Source organism: Prunus avium, chromosome 1 (genome assembly GCF_965620075.1).
Source record: "Prunus avium chromosome 1, drPruAviu1.hap1.1, whole genome shotgun sequence".
Lineage (NCBI taxonomy): Eukaryota > Viridiplantae > Streptophyta > Magnoliopsida > Rosales > Rosaceae > Prunus > Prunus avium.
In genome coordinates, this window is record NC_142284.1 from 40,522,272 (window position 1) to 40,545,202 (window position 22,931).

At 37.6% G+C, this 22,931-nt stretch overlaps 3 protein-coding genes, 1 long non-coding RNA gene and 1 other non-coding gene across 7 annotated transcripts; all 5 read left to right on the forward strand.

Annotated features, from left to right (window-relative positions):
• Window positions 1-6,536: 6,536 nt before the first annotated feature.
• LOC110772871 (uncharacterized) lies at window positions 6,537-9,398 on the forward strand. Of its 2 annotated transcripts, none has more exons than XR_015833078.1 (4): window positions 6,537-7,084; window positions 7,934-8,776; window positions 8,944-9,127; window positions 9,289-9,398. It is a non-coding gene; the product is annotated as an uncharacterized LOC110772871 (long non-coding RNA). The 2 variants fall into 2 exon arrangements; XR_002529161.2 differs by having other exon boundaries at window positions 6,544-7,084; window positions 8,147-8,776.
• Window positions 9,399-10,827: 1,429 nt separating this feature from the next.
• Window positions 10,828-10,898, forward strand: TRNAG-GCC (transfer RNA glycine (anticodon GCC)). Its single transcript has one exon. It is a non-coding gene; the product is annotated as a tRNA-Gly (tRNA).
• A 443-nt stretch (window positions 10,899-11,341) lies between these two features.
• On the forward strand, window positions 11,342-13,633 carry LOC110772879 (glutathione S-transferase U17). Its single transcript, XM_021977361.2, has 2 exons — window positions 11,342-11,937; window positions 13,028-13,633. The coding sequence occupies exons 1-2, from the start codon at window positions 11,620-11,622 to the stop codon at window positions 13,406-13,408; spliced, it is 699 nt and encodes a 232-aa protein (XP_021833053.2). The 5' UTR covers window positions 11,342-11,619; the 3' UTR covers window positions 13,409-13,633.
• A 3,373-nt stretch (window positions 13,634-17,006) lies between these two features.
• Window positions 17,007-18,076, forward strand: LOC110772890 (glutathione S-transferase U17). The gene is made up of 2 exons (XM_021977378.2): window positions 17,007-17,436; window positions 17,536-18,076. The coding sequence occupies exons 1-2, from the start codon at window positions 17,113-17,115 to the stop codon at window positions 17,914-17,916; spliced, it is 705 nt and encodes a 234-aa protein (XP_021833070.2). The 5' UTR covers window positions 17,007-17,112; the 3' UTR covers window positions 17,917-18,076.
• A 413-nt stretch (window positions 18,077-18,489) lies between these two features.
• LOC110772878 (Tetratricopeptide repeat (TPR)-like superfamily protein) lies at window positions 18,490-22,915 on the forward strand. Of its 2 annotated transcripts, XM_021977359.2 has the most exons (14): window positions 18,492-18,839; window positions 18,942-19,094; window positions 19,178-19,276; window positions 19,958-20,059; window positions 20,309-20,452; window positions 20,572-20,666; window positions 20,753-20,882; window positions 20,953-21,057; window positions 21,451-21,557; window positions 21,638-21,689; window positions 22,102-22,191; window positions 22,293-22,377; window positions 22,451-22,515; window positions 22,636-22,915. In XM_021977359.2, the coding sequence occupies exons 1-14, from the start codon at window positions 18,747-18,749 to the stop codon at window positions 22,720-22,722; spliced, it is 1,407 nt and encodes a 468-aa protein (XP_021833051.2). In that variant the 5' UTR covers window positions 18,492-18,746; the 3' UTR covers window positions 22,723-22,915. The 2 variants fall into 2 exon arrangements, 1 of the variants encoding a protein (XP_021833051.2); XR_002529163.2 differs by lacking the exon at window positions 22,636-22,915 and having other exon boundaries at window positions 18,490-18,839; window positions 22,109-22,191; window positions 22,451-22,502.
• The last annotated feature ends 16 nt before the right edge of the window (window positions 22,916-22,931 follow it).

Consider the following 22,931-nt stretch of genomic DNA (forward strand, 5'->3'; position numbering starts at 1 on the left):
AAATCTTATTAGTATATACATAATTGTAAAAAGGGTAAATGGTCGAAAACCCCCCTGGACTATTTGGCTTGTCGAAATGTTCACCCTGAATTTTTTTTTTCAGCCAATTTAGCACTCAGATTATTTTAAATGGTCAATTTAGCCCCTGCCATTAGTTGTCATGCAATTTCATCCAATTTTCTTTCTAAATGTCACATGGAAGGCACATGACTCACTATTTAATTTTTTTAAGTTTAAAATAATTAAATTTTAAATCACTTCATCCGCTGTTTCTTTTTCAATTTATTCTTTTTAAATTTTAAATCACTTCACTTCACTTAATTTTTGCAATTTCTTTTTCCTTTTTCATACCTTGCTCCAAAGCTGGATCCATTTTCATCCGCATCATCAACCACCAGATTAGCAAGGTTATGAAATAAATAGGATTTTTTTTCGGAATCAACAACTACAGCATCGAGAATTTTATCTCCACAAAATCGTTGAATACCTAAGTTCTTCACGCAGTGCAGACGACAAGGTCGAACCCAAGCCTTCTTCAAGCCCATCTCCGACGCCGCCTCTCCCTCCTCCACCAAGCGCCACACCAAGTTCTCTGTCATCGGCGTCAGCAACTTGGTTATGGCCTTCGCCCATACCAAACTCGAGAAGCTCTGCGGCGAGATGCTCGACCTCCAGCACGCTGCTGCCTTTGTCCCCCTCACCAAGATCATAGCCGACGTCGACTACGCCGTCACAATTGGATCCGACCTCTGCATCGTCACCGCTAGTGGCACCAGATCCTCAGCTAGTCCAAGCTCAACCTGCTCCATCGGAACGTCGGCCTCTTCCGCCATTAGCGCCAGATCCTCAGCTAGTCCAATATATTGATACTCATAAACCAAAAAAAACTGAAAAATTTCATATCAAAACCCACCATTAGAGAAGCAAACAGAGAAAACATCACCGTTTATGAAAGAAAAAAAAACCTAGAAAATAGGTTTTTGGAAAAATAGATCTAAGTTTAGCCTATTTTTTGTTTTTACATTTTTTTAAATTTTTATTAATATTGTACTTTGTAAAATGACAAATTTACCCTTGTAATTGACGGAAAATTGGATGGAAGTGTAGAAACTTGACGGTAGGTGTTAAATTGGCGATTAAATTTAATACGAAGGCTAAATTGGCTGAAAAAAAAATTCAGGGTAGACATTTCGACAAGCCAAATAGTCCAGGGGGGTTTTCAACCATTTACCCTTGTAAAAAATATTTAAATGAAGTTGTAAAAAATATTACAATAAAAATGCAATACATAATTCAAATTTGACGTGGGCCCATATTAGACTGTTTAATGGCCTGGCACAAGCACGGCCCGAGCCCATATGAGCTTGGGGCGGAATTGATGATTTTCTTAAATGGGCGGGCCCGACACAATCCATTTATTAAATGAGTCGACTCTAAACTGGCCGAGTCGACACGACACGTTTGACACCTTTAGTTTACATCTCTAATGTTTATGTTTTTTTTCCCCACTTTTCCCATTAAAGGAACCTTTCTCCAGAAACATTTTTCAACCATGGTGATCTTTCCCATAGTTTAGTGAACATATGATAGGTTCGATCAGTCAGTCATCTATCCATCGATGATCCATCCCAAATGAACCTTGTCGTACAATTCATGCGATAAAATAAAATTCAACATCTCATGATAAAATTCCCACTATTTCATCTAGGGCACTACACAAGAACTCTCACCCATAGTCTAAAATATCGATAATATTGACGAAATATTGAGGATATTATTGTTTTTTCGAGTCACGGATATTTCGGAACGTATTCATACACATATCGTATAAATATCAATAATATCGGAAGATATCGATGTTGATAATTCGCTCACACTTCAGCAATATTTTGTCAAAATATTGCTATCATATCACTATAATATTGAAAATATCGAAAATATCAATGTAATGGGAAAAAAAGAAAAAAAGAAACACAAAGCACACACAAAGAGGATTCAAACCTTTGCCATTTCACTCCTCCAATGCCTTAACCACAATGTTGCTTATGTTTTTGTGCTAAGATGCTAAAATATGTATATTTATATTGTTTTGTTTTGAACAATTACATGCAAAACTATTTTGGGGGTTTATCATTTGATGACTACTCTTCACAATACACTTACTCCACACATTGAGATTGTGAAGATAGTGAAAATTTTGAACTTTAAAAGAACTCTATGTGGTATTAAGTCACTCATGTATCTTACCATGCAATGTATAAAGTGTTAAATATTGTAGTAAATCATTATATATAAATGATTATGGTGTGTTTAATCTTTTTTCATTAATTACTACATATTTTCTACACTCACAGTATTTGTCAGCTCTCTATATAATCAACTTAAATTAGTTAACCCATCATGCAATAAGTTTGCTTCCAATTTTTTGTGATGAACTAATAGATAATTGATTGAATAAACATCTGCCAAAGTTTCAATAAAAATTTCCAAGTTTTTCTTTCAATTTCCGTGGTTTTTATTCAATTTTTATCGATATCGATAATATCTCGATATTTCCATCGAAATTTCCTTGTTTTTAGACTACCGATATTTATGGTACCATCGATATTTTAGACCTTGCTCTCACCTAATAAGGAGGCATGATGCATCATCAAAAATGACATGTCAAACTCACTCATGTGATATAATGATGGTTCTTATCAATGTGTTAATGTAACCAAATAAATTTTAACGGATTGAGTCGTTTCATTGTATATTGCTAGGGATGAAATGCCAGACAGATTATTAAGATAACCTTGAAAAGAAAAGACTCTGGAGCTGGAGCTCAATGACAAATTAGCAATGGGGCAAGGGCGAGAATTTGGATTGATTGATGGGTCCCATCTATGCCCGACCTACACCCACGTTGTGTTCCATCATCAAATGAGGTTTGGAATATGACAGCTGAGGAGGTAATTGACCATGATACTGGGGCATGGAATTTTGAGTCCATCGAGGGTTTGCTTAGTGATTTGGAGAAGCAAGCTATCAGGTTAGTTCCCCATTGATTTAAGATTTGCAGGGGATAGACTAATTTGGCCTTTGGAGAAGTCTGGGAGTTACTCTGTCAAGTCTGGATATCACTGGATCCACCGTTTGGCTGCCCCAAGGACAATCAACCAGGCTTCTACCTTGTCTCCAATGACGGACCCACAGTGGGGTCACTGGGGTTGAGCGACCCCACGAAAGCCATGGAAATAGGCTTGGAGATCCACCTGAGCCGGTTGAACGACCACACAAAATGCCCTTCAATTGCTCACTGGTTTACCTGAGAGGAAGAAGAAGCGGGGCACACTTCTTGTGTTCCTTCACTCTTAATTTGGGTTTCTAACTCTGTCAAGAAAGACAGAGACATAGAGAAGAAAGAAAGAAAGAGGGAACCATGAAGAAGAGGAAAGTTGAGAGAGAGAGAGAGAGAGAGAGAGAGAGAGAAAAGTTTTTTTTATTTTTTATTTTTATTTAAAGATGGGAGGCGGCTGAAACAAAGGAGGTGTAAGAGAAGAATGATAGGGTTGAGTGGGAGAGAGGTAGGGTTATTATTCGGGCTTTAGCTTAATTAGATGTGAAGTTGGGCTTTAGACGTCGGGGTAAAGTTGGGTTTAAAGGGATTTAAATATCAATTGGGCTATTAAAACATTGGATTTAAAATATAAAAAGTAAACCAATTAATATATCAATATATATTAATATAAAAATTAAATAATATCAAAACAGATCTGATTATTATCGGATCGAATATAGCCAAATCCAGATTTGTTATGTTAACTTAACAGGTTAATATATTCGGAATATAATTGGATTATCGGATAAAATCACGAGATCCACTCCAAACCCCATTTCTATTTCTCCTCAACCTTAAACCCCCAAATCTCCCCCTAAAACCCTTAACCCTCATGTCCTCCATTGTGGCCGCCACCAAAATCCTACTACCACATCCATCACTTTTTACACTATGACCCTACGAGGTAAGATTCATGGATCTGTCACTGCTTGTCTTAGGTACCTCTTGAAATCTGGAGTCTCATATGGGGAATTAATTGCCCCCCAAAAATTAGAAATTTTCCATGGCGTGCTCTAAGGCGGGGTTTGGCTTCAAATGAGAATCTTTATAGGAGAAGGGTGAGATCTTCGCCCTTATGTGCTTTATGCCATCAATATGAGGAATCTGTCGAGCATATTCTTCTCCTTTATCCATGAGTTAGTCTTGTCTGGTTTGGAGGTGTTTTGAGTATGAGAATCTGTGAAAGTGAAATCACTACGATGTGCGAGTGGCTCCTTAAGGTGGTGATCTGGGCAAGCCTTAATGAAGCTGATTTAGCCCATATGGCTACGTCTATTGCTTTTACCTGCTGGTTTATTTGGAAATTTCGCTGTAAAGCAGTCATTGAAGGAAGACCCCGTCACCATTGGCAGCCATCTCTGCTATCTCTACGGCGGAATTGGAGTTTGTTGACGCTGTAACCGCTGCCTGTCTGAACTGTCCCTCCCCCACGCCTGTGGAAACTGCTTCTTATACTTGGATTCCTCCGGTGCTTCCTAGAGTTAAAATTAACTTGGATGACGCGTGGTCTCCCACATCCAATCAGGGTGGCATTGGTTTGGTTGTTCGTGACTATAGGGGAACCTTTATTCTGGAAATGGCTATTCCCTGTATGACAAACTCTGCATAGGAGGCTGAGGCTTTGGCAGCTGTTGAAGCCTGTTCTTTAGCTATTGAACATGGTTCAGACATGTCCAGTTTGAGTCGGACTGCTTGGAGGTGGTGCGTGGGATCAATGGCAACATTAATCGTGGTCTATGTTGCACCGATACGGATACGGGTACGGCGATACGATACGATACGATACGCCAATACGGCAAATCTCCAAAAAGTAGGATACGGGTACGGCACCGATACGGCGATTAAAATAATATATATTAAAAAATATATATAAATAGAAAAATTGAAAATTGATATTTCATCCATAATAAGTTCAAAACATTAACAAAACACATATTATTACTATTATTATTCTCCTCATGCTCCCCATTATTATTACCAGCATTCCCATCACTAGAACTATTACCTACACTACTCATTTCCTGTAAATCAAATTATATACCCAAATCACTTCACAAACTAATTAAATTATATACACAAATCAACAACAATTCCAACCACACAAAACTTATTAAATAATATAGTAAATAAACAACCCACTGGCCGTAGCTTTCTAAAAAGAAAGGAGAACCAAATAAAGTCAACAACAATTCCAACCACACAACTTATTAAATTATATACCCAAGTTCCAAACCCATATAAGAACAACAGCAGATTATTCAAAGAAAGAAGAAGAAACCTTGAGCTGCGTATGAATCTGAGTAGCGAACGATAAAGCTGCTGCAACGGCGCTGGTTGCTACAGCTAGGTGCGACGAGGTGAGAACTTCTTCCCTTCTTTTTTCCTTCTTCCTCCTTCCTCCTTCCTCCTTCCTCCTTCTGTTTGGTTGGCTTGGCGTCTGTCTGAATGAAAGTCCAAGACCTAGCCTATCTCTTGACATAAGCAATCTGAAATTCTATGTTTTATTTTTACATTTTAACCCCAAATACTAAATAACTTTCAAAATCAACCCCAAAGTTTCCAAATACTTTCGTTTTTACCCCCAGACGTATCGGTGCCGTATCATGACCATATCGAGGACGTATCGAGGACGTATCGGAAAGTCAACTTTTAAGAAAAGTCTACGATACGCCACGTGGCGTATCGGATACGTATCGGTGCCGTATCGGAGCCGTATCGTATCGGCGCCGTATCGGATACTCGCATACCCCCAAAAAGTGGCGTATCGGTGCAACATAGATCGTGGTAGGTGGGAGTTGTACCCGCTTTTATGTAGGATTCGGGATCAACTTGGCCATCCAAAGTTTGAGTTTTCTAGCTAGACTTGGTGTCCAAGATCAGCAAATGTGGTAGCAGATCATATTGAGAATTTGGCTCATGTGAAGATAAACAAGGAACTTGGGTCAGGCGACCCCATTTCCCCTGGTGCACATTCTGAATAAGGATGGTTTACCCAGCCCTCACCCTTAGTTTGCATGGAGGCTTTTTGCAGGTGGTGACGTTTAGAACAGCTTTGAGACGTCTGTGTTATGGCTACTTGCAGCTTGCTTTTAGTTTGTTTCTTTGCTCGTCCTGTGTGTTTGGGACTTTTTTTCCCTTGTTTGGTTTCATTTTGGTGGCTGTGTTTTGGCCTGTTAATGAAATCTTAGGGCCCGTCCGGTAGCGTTTTCAGAGAGTGTTTTCTAAGAATATTTTCAGAGAATGAAAACAAGAAAACAAATTTGCATTTTCAGGAAATGAAAATGCGTCTGGTAGATTAATTGGAAAACATCTTCAGAAAACAAAAACAATGAAAACGTGTCTGGTAGTACAATTTGATAATAATAATAATATGTGAGTTATTTTTTAAGCATATTTTTGCTAATTTATGTTCTAAAAAACATTTTTTTTAAAGTATAATTTGACAAATAAAAAGTTATATTGTTTTTTAAAAGTTAAATTTATTTTTATCTCTTTTTTTTTCTTCCTCTTTTCTTCTTTTTTCCTTTTCTTTCTTCCTCTCTCCTTTCTCTTTTCTTCTCCCTTTCCGGGCCATTCCTTTCTTTCTTCCTCTACTTTCTCTTTCATTCTCCCTTCCCTCTTTTTTACTATCTCTTCATGCCGCTGCACCCACTCCTTCCTTCCATGGCATGAATCCCACCAACCCACCTCTCTCTCTCTCTCTCTCCCTCCCCCCCTCCTTAATTGGGTGGTGATGGCGATGGTGATGCTTTGATTGGGTATGGGTGGTGGAGGTGCTAGGGGTCGATTGCTTTTTTACTAGGTGGCGAGATGTGTATTGGGTTCGATTGGGTGTTTGGTCGTGATTCCATTGGCATGGTGTTGGTGTTGGTGTCGGTTGGGTTTGATAGGTGGTGGTGATGTGGGGACTGGGTCTGTGAGGTTTGGTGGCAATGGCAGAGTCATGGCGGTTGAGATGATGATGGTCTGACAATCGTGGCCGTGGTATGTTTGATTTTGGTTTATGTTTTGGTGTGATTTTCGTTTCGTTTCTGTTTTGCTGGGTAGAGTGATGGGGTTGTGGGTTTCTGTTTATGGTTTAGGAGTTTGTTTTCTGTGAGAATGAAAACATATTTTTTCTGTTTTTCCAAAGTACACGTTATGTTGTTTTCATTTTATGAAAACATTCTCACTGTTTTCTGTTTTAGTCTACCGAACGGATTCTTGGTTTGTTTTCATTCTCAGAAAATGAAAACGGGCGCTGAAAACTTAACCGAACGGCCCCTTACCTTCTGACCAAAAAAAGAAGAAGAAAAGACTGAGATAGTACACAATTTAAGTAGTACACAATTTAAGAATTAAAAGATCTTTTATCGGAAAAAGTTTGACTGGCATTTCCTTAAGTGTCCTCAAAGTCGAAGCCCCTACATCTGCCCTTGTTTTAGCTATGCGAGCGGAAAAATAAAATGTTCTCTCATGAAAACATTTTTGGACAAGGATTAAGGAAATATATGCATGTTTGATCGAATGGTCAAGATGATTTGCATACTTACTGCAATACAACTATACAAGTGAACCCTTTGCAAGAATTACTTTACTCTTTTTTACGAGTTATATAATTATATTAGTATGGCCTCTATGAAAGTAATCAAATACAGTGTTTATCTTTTATGTCTATGATGCTGGTCCTTACTGCTTCTCTGATTGATTGTAATTATCTTTTGCCTTTCTCCTGTATCTGATCTCCAACCTTTTTTCCTGAGAATTAGAAAGTGGCCTAATCAACTGATTATGCTCAACATGGTACTGAAACAAGTAAATTGGTTTTGTTTTTTCTTTTACTTTGTCAACCAGATTTAATTTAGTCCATTATAAGGGTGATATGTGACCTAATCATGGTTGCTGGGCCGCATCCTGATACTGTTACTTATACTACTCTGATGGATGCATATTGTAAGATAAGGGAGATGGCTAAGGCACACAATGTCTTGCGTGAGATGCTCAATAGAGGGCTTCAACCTACAGTTGTGACATTTAATGTGTTAATGAATGGATTTTGTATGTCAGGAATGCTAGAAGATGGTGAGAGGCTACTTAAGTGGATGTTAGAGAAGGGTATAGTGCCTAATGCCGGCACTTATAATTCTCTCATGAAGCAGTACTGCATTAGAAATAATATGCGTACTACAACTGATATGTATAGGAGCATGCGTGCTGGTGGGGTAATGCTTGATAACAACACCTATAACATTTTAATAAAAGGGCATTGTAAGGCAAGGAATATGAAAGAAGCATGGTTTTTGCATAAGGAAATTGCAGGAAAGAGATTTATTCCCACAGCAAGTTGTTACAGTGCGAGCCAGCAATTGGCTGCCGGATTTCGTCACTTATTAAGGGTCTTTTTAGGAAAGGGAAATTTCCGGAGGCAAGGGAGCTCTTTGAAGAGATGCGGAGACATGGTGTAGTTGCAGATAGAGAAACATACAACATTTTTTTTTATATGAACTATGAAGAAGGTAACATGGACATTACTCTTGAGCTCTGTGATGAAGTTATAGAGAATTGTCTTGTGGGCAAACCCAAGAATGAAGACATGTAGCTGACTCTTGTGTGGTGCTCCTCTATTGAGATCTTTTGGACAGAAATTGTCAGTTTTGGTTTCTCTGAACTTGCATCTCGGGTAATACATCCATCATGGTAAATTTTCTCAGCCCTATGCGTTTAATATGATCCAAGAATGTTGCACAGTTTTTTCTAAAATGATGATGCCGAGTTCTTAATGGTATCATTTCTAAGTTTTTTCTTGTTACTTGATGAATCTGTGCTTCCTACATTATGAGATATGTTTCGCTTTGTTATTCAAGGACCAAGATATGCATAGTACCTGGGTATCAATATTTGATATGAATGGAAAGATAGATGAAGCTGGGCCCGTAGGAACCACACGTTCCATAAACATATCCAAGGAATCTCAAGATGGTTGTTTTGTTCGAACATTTATCCGTTTGAATTGAATCACTGCTAAAATGATAAAAGAAGATACACCAGGTACTAATCTCCCCAGTAAAGTTGGGTATCTTGTTTGTACTTCTATCATTTTTTTTGTTTACTCTTTTTCTTTCAAGATTTGGCATGGAAGGACGTTTATTTGCAGCTTACAAATGTTATGTCATCATTATTCTGATCTTAACTACTTTGACTGGGTGTAGCATTCAATGGTAGAGTTGGAGGTGTTATGAGCAGAGAAGACGGACCCAAGAATCTTACCTCATAAGGTCATAGTGTAGTGGAGGAGATGAGGGTTAAAGGTTTAGGGGGAGGGGGGAGGGAGTTAAAGGTTTTTGTTTTTTGGGGGGAGGAGGAGGGGGGAGATTGGGGATTTAGGGTTGAGGAGAAAAGATTTGGGTTTTTGGAGTTGCTGGGCTTAGGTGAAGGGGTTTTGGAATGGCTGGAGCTGGTTTAAAAAACAAATTCGCTATGCCTAAACGACGCCGTTTTGGCCAGCGTGTTTTAGAAAAAAGAAGTGCGTTGGGCTTCTTCTTCTTCCTTGCGTAGCAAGCCTTTCATTCAAGCCAAATATCAAACAGTTGGAGGGCATTTTATGGGGTCGCACAGTCAGCTCAAGAGGACCTTCAAGCTTATTTTCATGGAGTCCATAGGGTCATTTGATCCCATTGACCCCACTGTGGGTCCGTCCCTAGAGAAGATGCAGGAGCTCTTGCATTCCAGAAAGAAACAACTGAAGCTGCTGATTTGGAGGGCCAACTTAAGACCGAGAGCCACTGATGAGTGGGACGAATGGTGCTTGTTTGACTGAATCAATTTCGATGTTATTGTAAACATAAGTTAAGCATATATCAGCTAAGGGGTAATGCTATATACCAAATTTGAGTCCCAAATGATGTGTCGCACGTCATATCAACACTTTAATTTAATAAAATTACCAACATGTATTATTCTAAAAAGAAAAATAAATAAATAAAACCATGTAAGTTGATTAATCCAAAGTTGCAAACCTAATCACCATCATGTTCCACCACAACCAGTCCCGCCGCCGCTGCACCTTTATCAACAATTCACCCTACCCCAAGTCAACCTTCATGGATTCATTCAATCGACAAAAGAGTTGTAAACAAATTTTCTGACCAGCCATTCGCCTCCCATTTAATTTTGGTAAACGATAAATTGATGGGGTGTTGTAGGTGGTTGGGGTGGGGGTGGGGGTGGGGGTGGGGAGATCTCGTGGTTGGGGGGATATGGTGGTGATCATTTTTGGGATTTCATTTGGTTAATTACAGTTAACATTTATGCTTTAATTTTTTTTTAAATAAATTAATTGCTGATAATTAATACATATTGGTAATTAATTGATTATGTGTCATTTGTCACATTAGTTGGGACTCAAATATGGTGCATAAATTGTGTTCTTAGCATTATTCATCATGTAAGTGGATCAGGGTTAAACAAACAATAAGCAAATTTTATTAGCTATTGGGAATTGATTCCCAAATGAATCAATTAAGCGACAATTCAAAGTTGACTTGATTGGCCAATGGGTCCCCACCACAATGGTGGTGGATTGCCCCTCCCTCACGACACTCAGGATCGAACCCAATTGGGTTTATTTTCTCCAATGTAACTCAACAAAAAAAAGTTGACTTGATTGACTTAAGCCATCTCTTATACCTCAACTAACCGAAGCTTATAAATTAGTAGATTCTGTAAGTTTAAACAACAACAAGGCAATAGCACCAGTGGTCTAGTGGTAGAATAGTACCCTGCCACGGTACAGACCCGGGTTCGATTCCCGGCTGGTGCAAAGATGTTTCTTATATTTTTTAATTTTTAGGTAATTCATATAAACTAGATGTCTAGTTGGATATATTTTAACCGTCCACGTGTATAGATTGGTCGGCGGGCCTCATAAATATGGGCACCTATCATTACTCCCAATACTTAATTTTTCTTTCTAAACGTAGCTTAATAGCATTTAGTGTGGTAATGAATGCTGGAAAAATGAACCAATAAATACACAACTGATTGACTTTGTCAGCTATCTCATGTCAGGGATCAAATGGGCTCACATCCACACACGCACAAGAAACTTTCTCTACGTAGGAAATGACTGGATACAAAAAAGCCACGCAGCACGAAGAGTTCAGAGTTCAAATATCTTCTTACTTACGTGTTTTGTTCTCTGCCACACCACACACCAACCTCCCTTCCCTTTCCTGCGTTTACTTTCTGAAATCAAATCCCAGCAACTCAAATGGTTGAAAACGCTGAAGACACCCCACCATCACTTGCGTTGCATGGTACAGCCGCTACCAATTTGACATTATCAGCATTAATATTTTCCTACCTTTCACACCTCTTCTTCTACCATCCACTTCAACACCTAATATGTCAATCCTGTCATTTACGTTCACACCAACCACACCACAGCCGCCTCTCATTCTCATTTATAAATAAAACCCTCAACTCATCAGTCTGTGCCTTGAAAGCTTTTTTGAGTTTGAGTGGAATTTATTTAATCGATCATGGCCAAGAATGACTTGAAGGTTTTGGGAGCATGGCCGAGCCCATTTGTGATGAGAGCTCGGATCGCTCTGAATATCAAGTCTCTGGACTATGAGTTTCTTGAGGAGACATTTGGATCGAAAAGCCAGCTTCTGCTCCAATCAAACCCTGTCCACAAGAAAATCCCAGTTCTTATTCACGGCGACAAACCCATATGTGAATCTCTCGTCATTGTTGAGTACATCGACGAGGTTTGGGCATCTGGTCCCTCCATCCTCCCTTCTCAACCTTATGATCGTGCTACTGCCAGATTTTGGGCTTCCTATATCGACGAGAAGGTATTAATTCATGCATATATGATTTTTTCTTCAGGGCCTTCTTACTATATATATATATATTTGTCAGATTTTGGACCTCCTGTCCTGGATGTGTAATTTAAAAAAGAATTTGTTCGAGCTTTCTTATTTGTTATTGTTGTTTGGACTTAACCAACTGGATCCTACAAAAGACAAACCGTTAAGAGCGATTCCACCGATGCGCCTAAAGGGAGGGCTGGGGGGCGTTTGGGCCAAAATCTTGTTTCCAGCGGCAAGGGCTAGCCTGGCAGGAGATGGGGTCCACGAACCCAGGCTAGCTCTCAGGTAAGATCTGTCTTAGTTCCAGGCTCCAGCCCCAGTTTGCTGACATCATCGATGACATCAGCAACAAAAAAAAATATAAAAAAATCTACAAAAATTTTCAGATTTTTTATAAAATAAATACTTAATTATAGTTTTCACTTTCTACACCAAAACTCTATACAAATTTCTCTCTTTATATCTCATGTAAATAATTGTTGTCATGGCAATTGGTGGAAACACCACAATCTTTTGCAAGGGCAGCTTATTCACGTGAATAGTGGTTGCCCTAGCCCCCCCTTGCCATGGCAAAGGGCAAATGGGTGGAGTTGCTCTAAGTAATTAATAATATTACTGGTTTACTCACATATCATACTTGTGTGACATTTTATGCCATAAAGTCGTACCGATTTGTCTCCCTATCAATGAAATATTACCATTTATCTTAATTCTCAATGAGATTTATAACTTTTTTAGAATATCGGATGACTCTCAACAACCACAACAATATATAGTATTATTAATCCACATATTAAAATATGAGTGGATAATAAAATTGTAAATAAATAAATTTGTTACACAATAAGCAAATTAGTAACACTAGTGACTACGTGATGAGTACCATGACATCGAGTTTGATGTTCACGGTTATCATGCTTGTCACCAAGCTTTGTAGTGATGTTAAAAATGAAATTTTGCATGTATAATTGATTGTGAATGGGCAAATGAGATGTTGGTTTTAATAAAATAGGATTAACTCTGTATACACTGATGATTCATTTGCTTATCAATGTGTCGCATTTTCTTGTAGTGGTTCCCGGCCCTTAAAGGCTTTGCTGCTGCTCAAGGAGAGGAGGCGAGGAAGGCGGCAATCGAGCAAGTGGTTGAAGGGCTGGCGCTATTGGAGGATGCCTTTCAGAAGACTAGCAAAGGGAAGGACTTCTTCAGTGGAGACAAAATGGGGTACCTTGACATTGCATTTGGGTGCTTCTTGGGGTGGCTCAGAGTGACAGAGAAGATGAATGGGATCAAATTGCTGGACGAAACAAAGACACCAGGGCTGGCCAAATGGGCTCACAAGTTTTGTGCAGATGCTGCTGTGAAAGATGTTATGCCTGAGACTGAGAAGCTTGCCGAGGTTGCTAAGATTATTATAGCCAAATTGAGAGGTGCAGGTGCTCCCCCGAAATAATAATTATTCTAATTATCATTTTGTGTGAGTAAGTGATTAATTAGTCGGATATGTTAGGCAATATGCTATAGTATAATAAACTCATAGACTCTAGTCTATTTTGTTTTATGTCCGTCTTTTTATGTGCATGTGATGCGATGCGAAATAAATCATCACCTGCTTCAGCTTCAGCAGTTGTTGTTTTTAAATTTTATTAGTTTTAATTGATCACAGCCACTTAGAGAACACTTTTTGCATTGCATATCAAGTGTAATTTTGTTTTCATCTTTTGGTATTTTTTTTGGATACTCCAAACTTCACGAGAAACATTTTGTAAATCTAAATAAATAAAAATTAAAACAAGGAGAAAAATTACCTAAATCAAGAATTAATAACACAGTGAACAATTAATTTTGACTACGTTACAGGAATTCTCCATACTAAACTAGTAAAATGTTTAACAAATTTAAGTGAACTTTGTAAAGGTTACTTTTGACTTTGTAGCAGAACTATTATTACAACATCAGGTAAACTATCTGAAGCAGAAGTGATATTGAGGGAGATGATGGCTCTGGTGATTTCTTCCAGATAATGTCGTCTACACAACTCATAACTGATGGTTTCTGTAAGATGGGACATATTCAAGCTGCACGTAAGCTGTTTGACGAAATGCAGCTTAGGAAAGTTATCCCTGATTACGCAACATGTACGACTATAATTAATGGATTTCGTCAGACAGGAAAGATGGCAGAAGCAGATGGTCAGTATGGGGCTTAGCCCAAACGTTGTCACTTATACTGCACCTAGGCGCTGGACACGTCCTTTTCTTTAGGGTTATTCGCAGCAATGGCCCCTCAACTATACCCCAAGTTACACTTTGGTCATTGAACTCAAATATTAGTTGCAGAGGTCACTCAATTAAGTGTTTTGTTGCACCGTTAGTCCTACCGTCAAGTCTGTTACTTTTTCTGTTTAAAATGATGACGTGGCAAGCATCTCTTAAATTATTGATGGGCAAATGTGACTTTTCAGTTAAGATTATTTGTAGCAATGATCCCTCAACTATACTCGGAGTTACATTTTGGTCACTCAATTAGGTGTTGTGTTGCACCATTAGTCCCTACCGTTAGAGAGACTTGACGGTAGGACTAACGGTGCAACAAAACACCTAATTGAGTGACCTCTGCAACTAATATTTGAGTTCAGTGACCAAAGTGTAACTTGTGGTATAGTTGAGGGACCATTGCTGCGAATAATCCTTTTCTTTATATATAAGTAGTATAGCCGGACGGCTATACTGTTTAAAAAGAAAATTTAATCTGGAAATTTTCGCCAGCATACACCTATGACGACGAAACTCCATCAGGTGAGGTTTGTTTGTTTGTTTTTTTATAGTTTTAAAAATATAAAATTAGTTTCTTTACTTTTGTTTTTTGGTCTACTTCTTTAATTTAATATATAAGTAATATCTTAGCTTTTTTAAATTCCTTTAATTAGTAATTATATTTTAATTATTATTTAATATAAAAAAATTAAAGAAAAAGTCCACAAAATAATTCATTTCTATTTATTAAGTCTTTTGTGAATTCATTTGAGTGTCTTAATTAAATTTTTCCATAGTCCAAGAGCCCCATCCATTACTATTAGGCCAATACTCGAGTATCTATTATTCCTTTTTGATTTTTTACTTTTCCAGAATTATTACCCGTATAAATATTTTAGCATTTTCACGTTTAATAATATATTATACACGTATGCACATATTTCTCACGTTTAATACATATATTTTTAGCAAAGATTTCAATAAGACACCCAAAATTCATGTATTATACACATAATTCTCACATATTATTGAATAAAAAAAAAAAATTAAATGGTATTGCCGCACGGCTATACTCAGCTTTTCCTAATTGTTTTCAAAATTCATGTATTATACACATAATTCTCACATATTATTGAATAAAAATAAATATTTTTTTAAATGGTATCGCCGCACGGCTATACTCAGCTTTTCCTAATTGTTTTCAAAAAAATAGTATAGTTATAGGCGCTGGGCGGGTCTTTCTATATATGTGTGTGTATATATATATAAATAGTATAGCCGGTCGGCTATACTAGATATTTTTTGAATTTTTTAAAGAAATTGTATAGCCGAGCGGCTATACGCGTTTTTCCAAAGTTTTTAAAAAAATAGTATAGCCGATCGGCTAGATGCTTTCAACACGTGGCACCTAGGCGTTGGACGCTTTTTTTCTGATATGAATAGTATAGTCGCACGGCTATACTGTTTAAAAAGAAAATTAAATCTGGGAAATTTCGCTAGCATAGACATGTGCCGATAAAAGTTCGTCAGGAGAAGTATTTTTTAAAAATAGTTTTAAAAATATAAAATTAGTTTCTTTACTCTCTTTTTTGGCCTACTTCTGTAATTTAATATATGTAATTAAGTAATATCTTAGAATTTTTGAATTACTTTAATTAGTAATTATATTTTAATTATTATTTAATATAAAAATTAAAGAAAAAGTCCACAAAATAATTAATTTCTATTTATTAAGTCTTTTGTGAAATCGTTTGATTGTCTTAATTAAATTTCTACATAGTCCAAGAGCCCTATCCATTACTATTAAGCCATTACTAGAGTATCTATTGTGCCTTTTTGATTTTGTTAGTTTTCCGAGTTATTACCCGTATAAAGATTTTAGCACATTCACCTTTAATAACGTATTATACACGTACGCACGTATTTCTCATGTTTAATACACGTATTTTTTACGAATATTTCAATGATACACATAATTCTCACATATTATTTGATTAAAAATAATATATATTTAAAAAATGGTATATATGCTCAGATTTTTTTAATTGTTTTGATTATAGCCGTGCGGCTATACCCCTTTTTTTCTAAAAGTTCGGCTATACTCGGTTTTTCTAAAAGTTTTTTTCAAATCGTATAGCCGCACGGCTTTACTCGTTCAATAGGCTCTGGGCGGATCTTTTTATATATAAACCAATTTTATATTTTTAAAATAAAAACATCTCCCTACTTCGTCGGCACAGTGTGTTCCCGGAGTAAATTTTCTTTTTAAAAAGTATAGCCGCGCGGCCAGACTATTTATATAACTGGCTGTGGCCTTTGTAAAAATACTTTTGCATTGCATATCAAAGTGTGTAATTTTTAATTTATCCTTTGGTTTTTTTGGCAAAGTCTGATGTTTGTTGTCTGTCATGGAACGGATCCAAACTTCACTACAAATGTTCTGTAAATCTAAATAAAAAAAATAAGGAAAACTTACCTATATATAGAATATCACAATGAACAATTAATTTGAAGTACATTACAGTGGTATTCCTTTACATGAAAGTTATTCTAAAAAACAAGGCCTCCAGAGAATTTTCCAGGCTAAAATGTTTAACAAATTTAAGTGAACTTTGTAAAGGTTACTTTCGACTTTGGACAATGTTAAGAGTCAAAAAATATGAATTGACTTAATGACTTTAATTTTGCGGCCTACCGTTCAAACATGCATCCACAAGTGCACCTAACTAATGTCATTACACGCATTGACACCAAACTCACCACAACCACTTCTCTAAGCCATACTTAACAATCCATGGTTGTTTCTCTTGTTTAATTAAATCCCACCGCGCACACTAAACACAAAAACTCAGTGTTCGATTAAAACCTTCGAGTGTGAGTTGTGAGAGATTGATCGATCATCATGACCATCACCGAGAGCGACGTGAAGGTCTTGGGAATGTGGCCGAGTCCATTTGTGATGAGGGCTCGCATCTCCCTTAACCTCAAATCTGTCAACTACGAGTTTCTTGAAGAGACATTTGGATCGAAAAGCCAGCTTCTCCTCCAATCCAATCCAGTCCATAAGAAAGTCCCAGTTCTCATTCACGGTGACAAACCCATATGTGAATCTCTTGTAATTGTCGAGTATATTGATGAGGTTTGGACCTCCGGCCCATCTATCCTCCCTTCCAACCCTTATGATCGCGCCACGGCACGATTTTGGGCTGCCTATGTCAGTGAGAAGGTAAATTAGCTATTCTATAGGAAGCACTTGTACTCATAAAGAATATTGTTACAATGCTTTTTACTAATTAATGTTTCTTGGTTTAAATGTGGGTGGCAGTGGTACCCATCATTGAAAGGCATAGGTGCAGCTCAAGGAGAGGAGGCAAAGAAGGCAGCAGTGGAGCAAGTGGAAGCAGGGCTGGCCTTGCTGGAGGAAGCATATGAAAAGTCCAGCAAAGGAAGGGACTTTTTTGGTGGAGATGAGATTGGCTACCTTGACATTGCGTTTGGGTGCTTCATGGGGTGGCTCAGAGTCATAGAGAAGCTGAATGGGGTCAAGCTGCTGGACCAAGCAAAGACACCAGGGCTGGTCAATTGGGCTGACAAATTTTGTGCACATGCTGCTGTGAAGGACGTTATGCCTGAGACTGATAAGCTTGCTGAGATTGCTAAGATTCTTGCGGCCAAATTGAGAGGGGCAGCTGCCCCTCCCAAGTAATTACCATTTTCAAGGATAAATAACTTACTGTAGCCTTGGGCTATTTTATGTCTCTATCTTATGTTCTCAATGTTACATGGAGAACACATGTATCCTTATTTTTGTTTTTATTTTTATCTTTTAAATAACCATTGTCAATTAATACTTTGAACTTTGAGTACTGGCTCTATCGTTTAACCGTTGGATTAAATTAATCAGCAGTTGAATCAAATTGATTAGCCTGATTCAATGATTAAGAAATAGAATCTCACCTAAGGTCGATCCTTACTAAAGAATTCTTGGTTGAAAGTGAACTTAACTTTTGAGTTACAAATTACAATTGGGCTCAAGGCCCAAAACTACCAACTGGAAGCTTGTTTAGGCCTAAAACTGTACTTACCAGTCCATTTCAAAGCAAAATTACATAAACCATTTTAGTTCACTTAAAAACAGAAAACAAATGTTATGCACAGGCGACGTGGGCTTTGCTGTTGTGTCCACGGTGGATTGAATAGTATCAGATCCAAATGTTATGTCCCTACCTTACTCGAACCGCATAAGGCATCCGACAACAGATAAAAAAGATTAGGCGCTGATGCTAATGTTAGACCATCCACCAAACCAACTGCGACAATTGACAAAGACCTTCGTCATATTTTATGTTATCAATATGATCACCCATTTGCAAATTGTACAGCTAAAAAACTAAAACCCAGTTTCCGTTGAAGTCACCGCTATTGTTTTGGCTAAGAAAGACTCTGATTTTTTTAAGCAACAAGCTATTGATTCAAAAAGAGGTGAGTAGAGTTTGCTCATAAAAAAGAAAACAAAAAGGTGAGTAGAGTTAGGAAATGGAGGGAGGAGTGAAAGTTGACAAATGGGGCTACGAGGTGAGGACCTCTTCAGACGCTTGCATATCTGCCATCAACGATTTCTATGACCAGGCATGTCTTAATCTCCTTTCTTTTACTCAATTTTTCTGTTTCTATTGGTTTTGTATGTCAAAATTTGAGATGGGTACTGGGATTTTTGGTGAATGAGTGTAGGTGTTGAGTTATGGGAGACATAGGTCGGTGATATTGGAGGCACCGTCACATGACAAGGACTGCGTGCTTGCTAACATCTTGGCTGCCCATTTTCTCTGCTCCTCTGATCCTTCTCGAGCTCCTTCTCATCTCCAAGCAGCCAAGTCTCGGCTGGTAAGCTTGTTTGAAGTTGAACAATTTGACATCTTTTGTTAATTAATCTTGGAGAGGTGTAATGGGAAATTTGTTATGCACAGGAACAAGCTACTCAATACGAGAAAGCAGTTTTTGACGCTGTCAATTGTTTGATTTCTGAGAATAGAGATGATGATGTTGCTGTTGAGTTGCATTCTAAGGTGAGCTACTACCCACCCTCTTTAGTAGTGGGGATTTTCCTCTCTTGATGTGCATACCTATTTACTTGGTTTCCCACCACAGCTTTTAAATTGTACTTTCTCCACAATTTTCACCCTCCATGTTAACTATTTGGTCAGCCATGCTGTTATTCATTGCAGATGATCCAGAAATGTACTTGCCCACCTTTAGTTTGGTTCTGCTTATCTGTATAATATTTCGGATCATTGCCTCAAACTATAAACTTTTTTCACTTCAATGCCAATTTAGTTTTTTTACAGATTGCTCAATCACTTTCCTCATAAAACTCGCTGTGCCGTAATGATTTAGTGACATCTTCTCAATTTCTCATAATGAATTGCATAACCGATAGAAAAAAAATATCATCCTGAACCCAAGAAATGAAAAGCTGTTAATGAAGCATAATCTTGCTCAGTTGTTTTGACAATGTTTTCAAATGCTTGTTTCCCCTTGTTCATCTATATAAATAAAATGGAATGGTCCATAGGTGAATTTCTTATATTCCCTATTTTGGAACTAGTAGTGGTAAATAGTATAGGAGTAAATACTGTGTGGTTTAAGTAATTTGTCTAAGCTTCAGTCTCCAGTACTTCAATATAAGTTTAGTCTTTTATTGTTCTATAGGCTTTGTTCATTAAATTTCATTTCGTTTATTTTTGCAGCTCTTGAAAAGTTTCCCTAAAGATCTGGCCTCTCTGAAAAGGGCCCAAGTGCTCTGCTTCTACATGGCTCGACCTGATCTGTCATTGGATCTTGTTCAACAGGTTCATTTCTATGTTGAGGATATGTGAAGTTTATACCTTCGTTGAACATAGTGGAGAGTACTTAATTTATTACCAACCATGTTTGCATGAATTATTGAGCAATTTCATCCAAAGGATAATAGTTTATGACTTAATAGAAACACACGTTATCTGGGGTTTTGAGCATTTTAAGATATTAGTGGAACCTTTTTTTGGTGGGAATCCTTGTTTTGTTTTCTTGTTTGTCTTGTTGTAACAATCTGCTAACAGGTTCTACCCAATAATGAACAAGAAAATTACATATATGGCATGCTTTCTTTTCCTTTATTGGAACTTGGCCGAATGACAGAAGCTGAGAAAGCTGCAAAAAAGGGATATGAGATCAACAAGCAAGACTGCTGGGTGCACCATAACGTGAGTTATAATTATCTAGTTTGCTTTATATCACTATCTGCTAGTTGTCACAAGAAGTTTCTAATGCTTAAGTTCTTGACTCATTGTTGTAATTCATGTGTTCTTAATTTGTTATGCAGTTGTGCCATGTTCTTCAGTATGATTGTCGTTTTAAAGAAGCAGTAGAGTTTATGAAAGAGTGCTCATCTTTATGGGATCCTTGTTCGTCATTTATGTACGCACATTGAATTTATTCAAATTTGAACTTCTTTTTTTCTCTTCACTTGATATTTAGATGCTAAGAAGTTTGACGATTATCAGGGTCACACACAATTGGTGGCATGTAGCTCTTTGTTATTTAGAAGGCCATTCTCCAATCCAAACAATCCTAAATGTATATGACCATTGTATCTGGAAGGAGTTGGAGAACCCTGATGCTGCATGTCCAGAGGTTTATTTCAAGTATTTTTTACGTGACCAGCTCTTTTGCATCTTTCATTCCTAACTTCTTGTTCAATTAGGTGTACTTGAATGCCCTTGGGTTGTTGTTACGGGTGCATGTCCGAGGTGAAATAGATGCCTTTGAGGACCGTTTGAGGACCCTAGCAAATTGCGTGACAGATCAAGTAAGTTACAGAACATGACTCCTATTCCCTACCAATCTTACGTGTAATATGATTCCTAATGCCTCTGTAATTGAGATTTCGAGAGTCTGCAATTTGAGGGGATGTTTAAACCTCATTTTCTGTTCAATTTTCGCAAGTAGTGTGCTCGATTTGTAGCAAAGAATAGAAGACCTGAGAATTACGGAATACGCCTGTATAATAAAGATGGCCAGTATAATGTGTCAAGGGATATCTATCACTTTTCCGGTTCCTAGATTTGGAAAAATAATATATATGAACTTGTAGCTATTACCCCAGTGCTAGCTCTCTAGGTTATGTATGCTTCATATGCTGTTAATTATTGTCTCACTCTTAATCTAGTTCTGCTATCTGAATGTGCTCCACTTTGGTCAGGCCAACTGGTATTTAGAGTGGCATCTTGACGTGTTAATTTTATGGGCCTTGGCTAATACTGGTGAGATTTCAAAGGCAGAAGATTTACTTAAGGGCTTGCAGTCCAGGTTAAAAGATCCTTCCACTCTCAACCACACTCTTAATGGTATCTGGCAATGCATTGATTGCTAGTCTGTTCCTCATGTAGGATTGCTAAGATGAAGAAGAAGAAGCAACAGCTAATGCAAAGACCAATACAGGTTTATTCTGATTGTGACCTCTTCAGTAATTTTTATATTGGAATCATTATTTATTCTTTGGTTCATTGTTTCTGCATTCCCTCTTCAAAAGGTACCTTTATATGTGCATTGGTCACATCACACTACCCACTGAATCTTCCTCATATAGGGACCCAGGCATTCAACTTTTTATGAGCACTAAGAAGTTGTGTTATTACTTTTACCCAGGACTTTTTCCTTAATACTGTCAACGAATAGAATGATTTTAGAAACTATGATTGCTACAGTTTGGGTTGGCATTAGAGATAACAGGCATCATTTCATTGAAAAATAAAAGAGCCATGATTCTTACCACTTTAGAACATATTCTAGCATCAATTCGAACTGCTTCCTATTGACGTTGGGGGCATCTTCACAATATCATTGTTATCAGCTTGCAGAAGCCTTGTACGAGTATGGGAGGGGTAATGAAAAACAAGCATTGGAATTGCTCGGTCCTGACTTTGATGCTGATGACTGCAAGGTATTAACACTGAGAACTTATTTGCTTGTCTTACTCTTACTCTGGCCTATTTTCACATAGAGGAACACTAAAGAATTTCTATCCACTTACTACAATGCAAGATGATCGGAGCCTCAGGTGAACAGGTTGATATATTCAATGAAGTCTGGTACTGTATGTTGCTTAAAAATGGACAAGCCACGAAAGGTATGGTATATGCTACTCTTTCGCCATCAAACCTTCCGGTGGTTTTGTTTCTGACTTTGTGTCCGAATTCTAGCAATCGAAGTGATTGAGAAGCGGATCAAAACAAGAGAAGGGATCCCTTTCCTTTGGCGTCTGCTGGTATATATCTCTGCTATACTAGAAGATGTTTTTAGCATAATAATTTTATATTTGAATACGAGCTCTAGGACCATTCTCTGTTAGAACAGTTGCATTTAAAGGAGTGTGTTTTGCTTGCAGGAGAGGGGCTATAAACTGACAGGCAGGGAGGAGGCTGCAATTGCAAGTGAGAAAGCCAAGCTTTTGGAGACTGCATATTTCCCATAACCAGTAAGATCACAGCCAACCAAATCAAGGTGTTGTACATGTAATGTAACAAATAAGGACACAAGCAAATTTCCACAGCTTGTAACACGAACAAATATGTACATTTGATGTTAGTTTCCTTAACTTGGAAACAATTTATGTTTTTCTCTTCTACATCAAAATTCAAAGTAAATTCATCCTTTGGTTTGTTTTAGTGAGATGAGCACTTA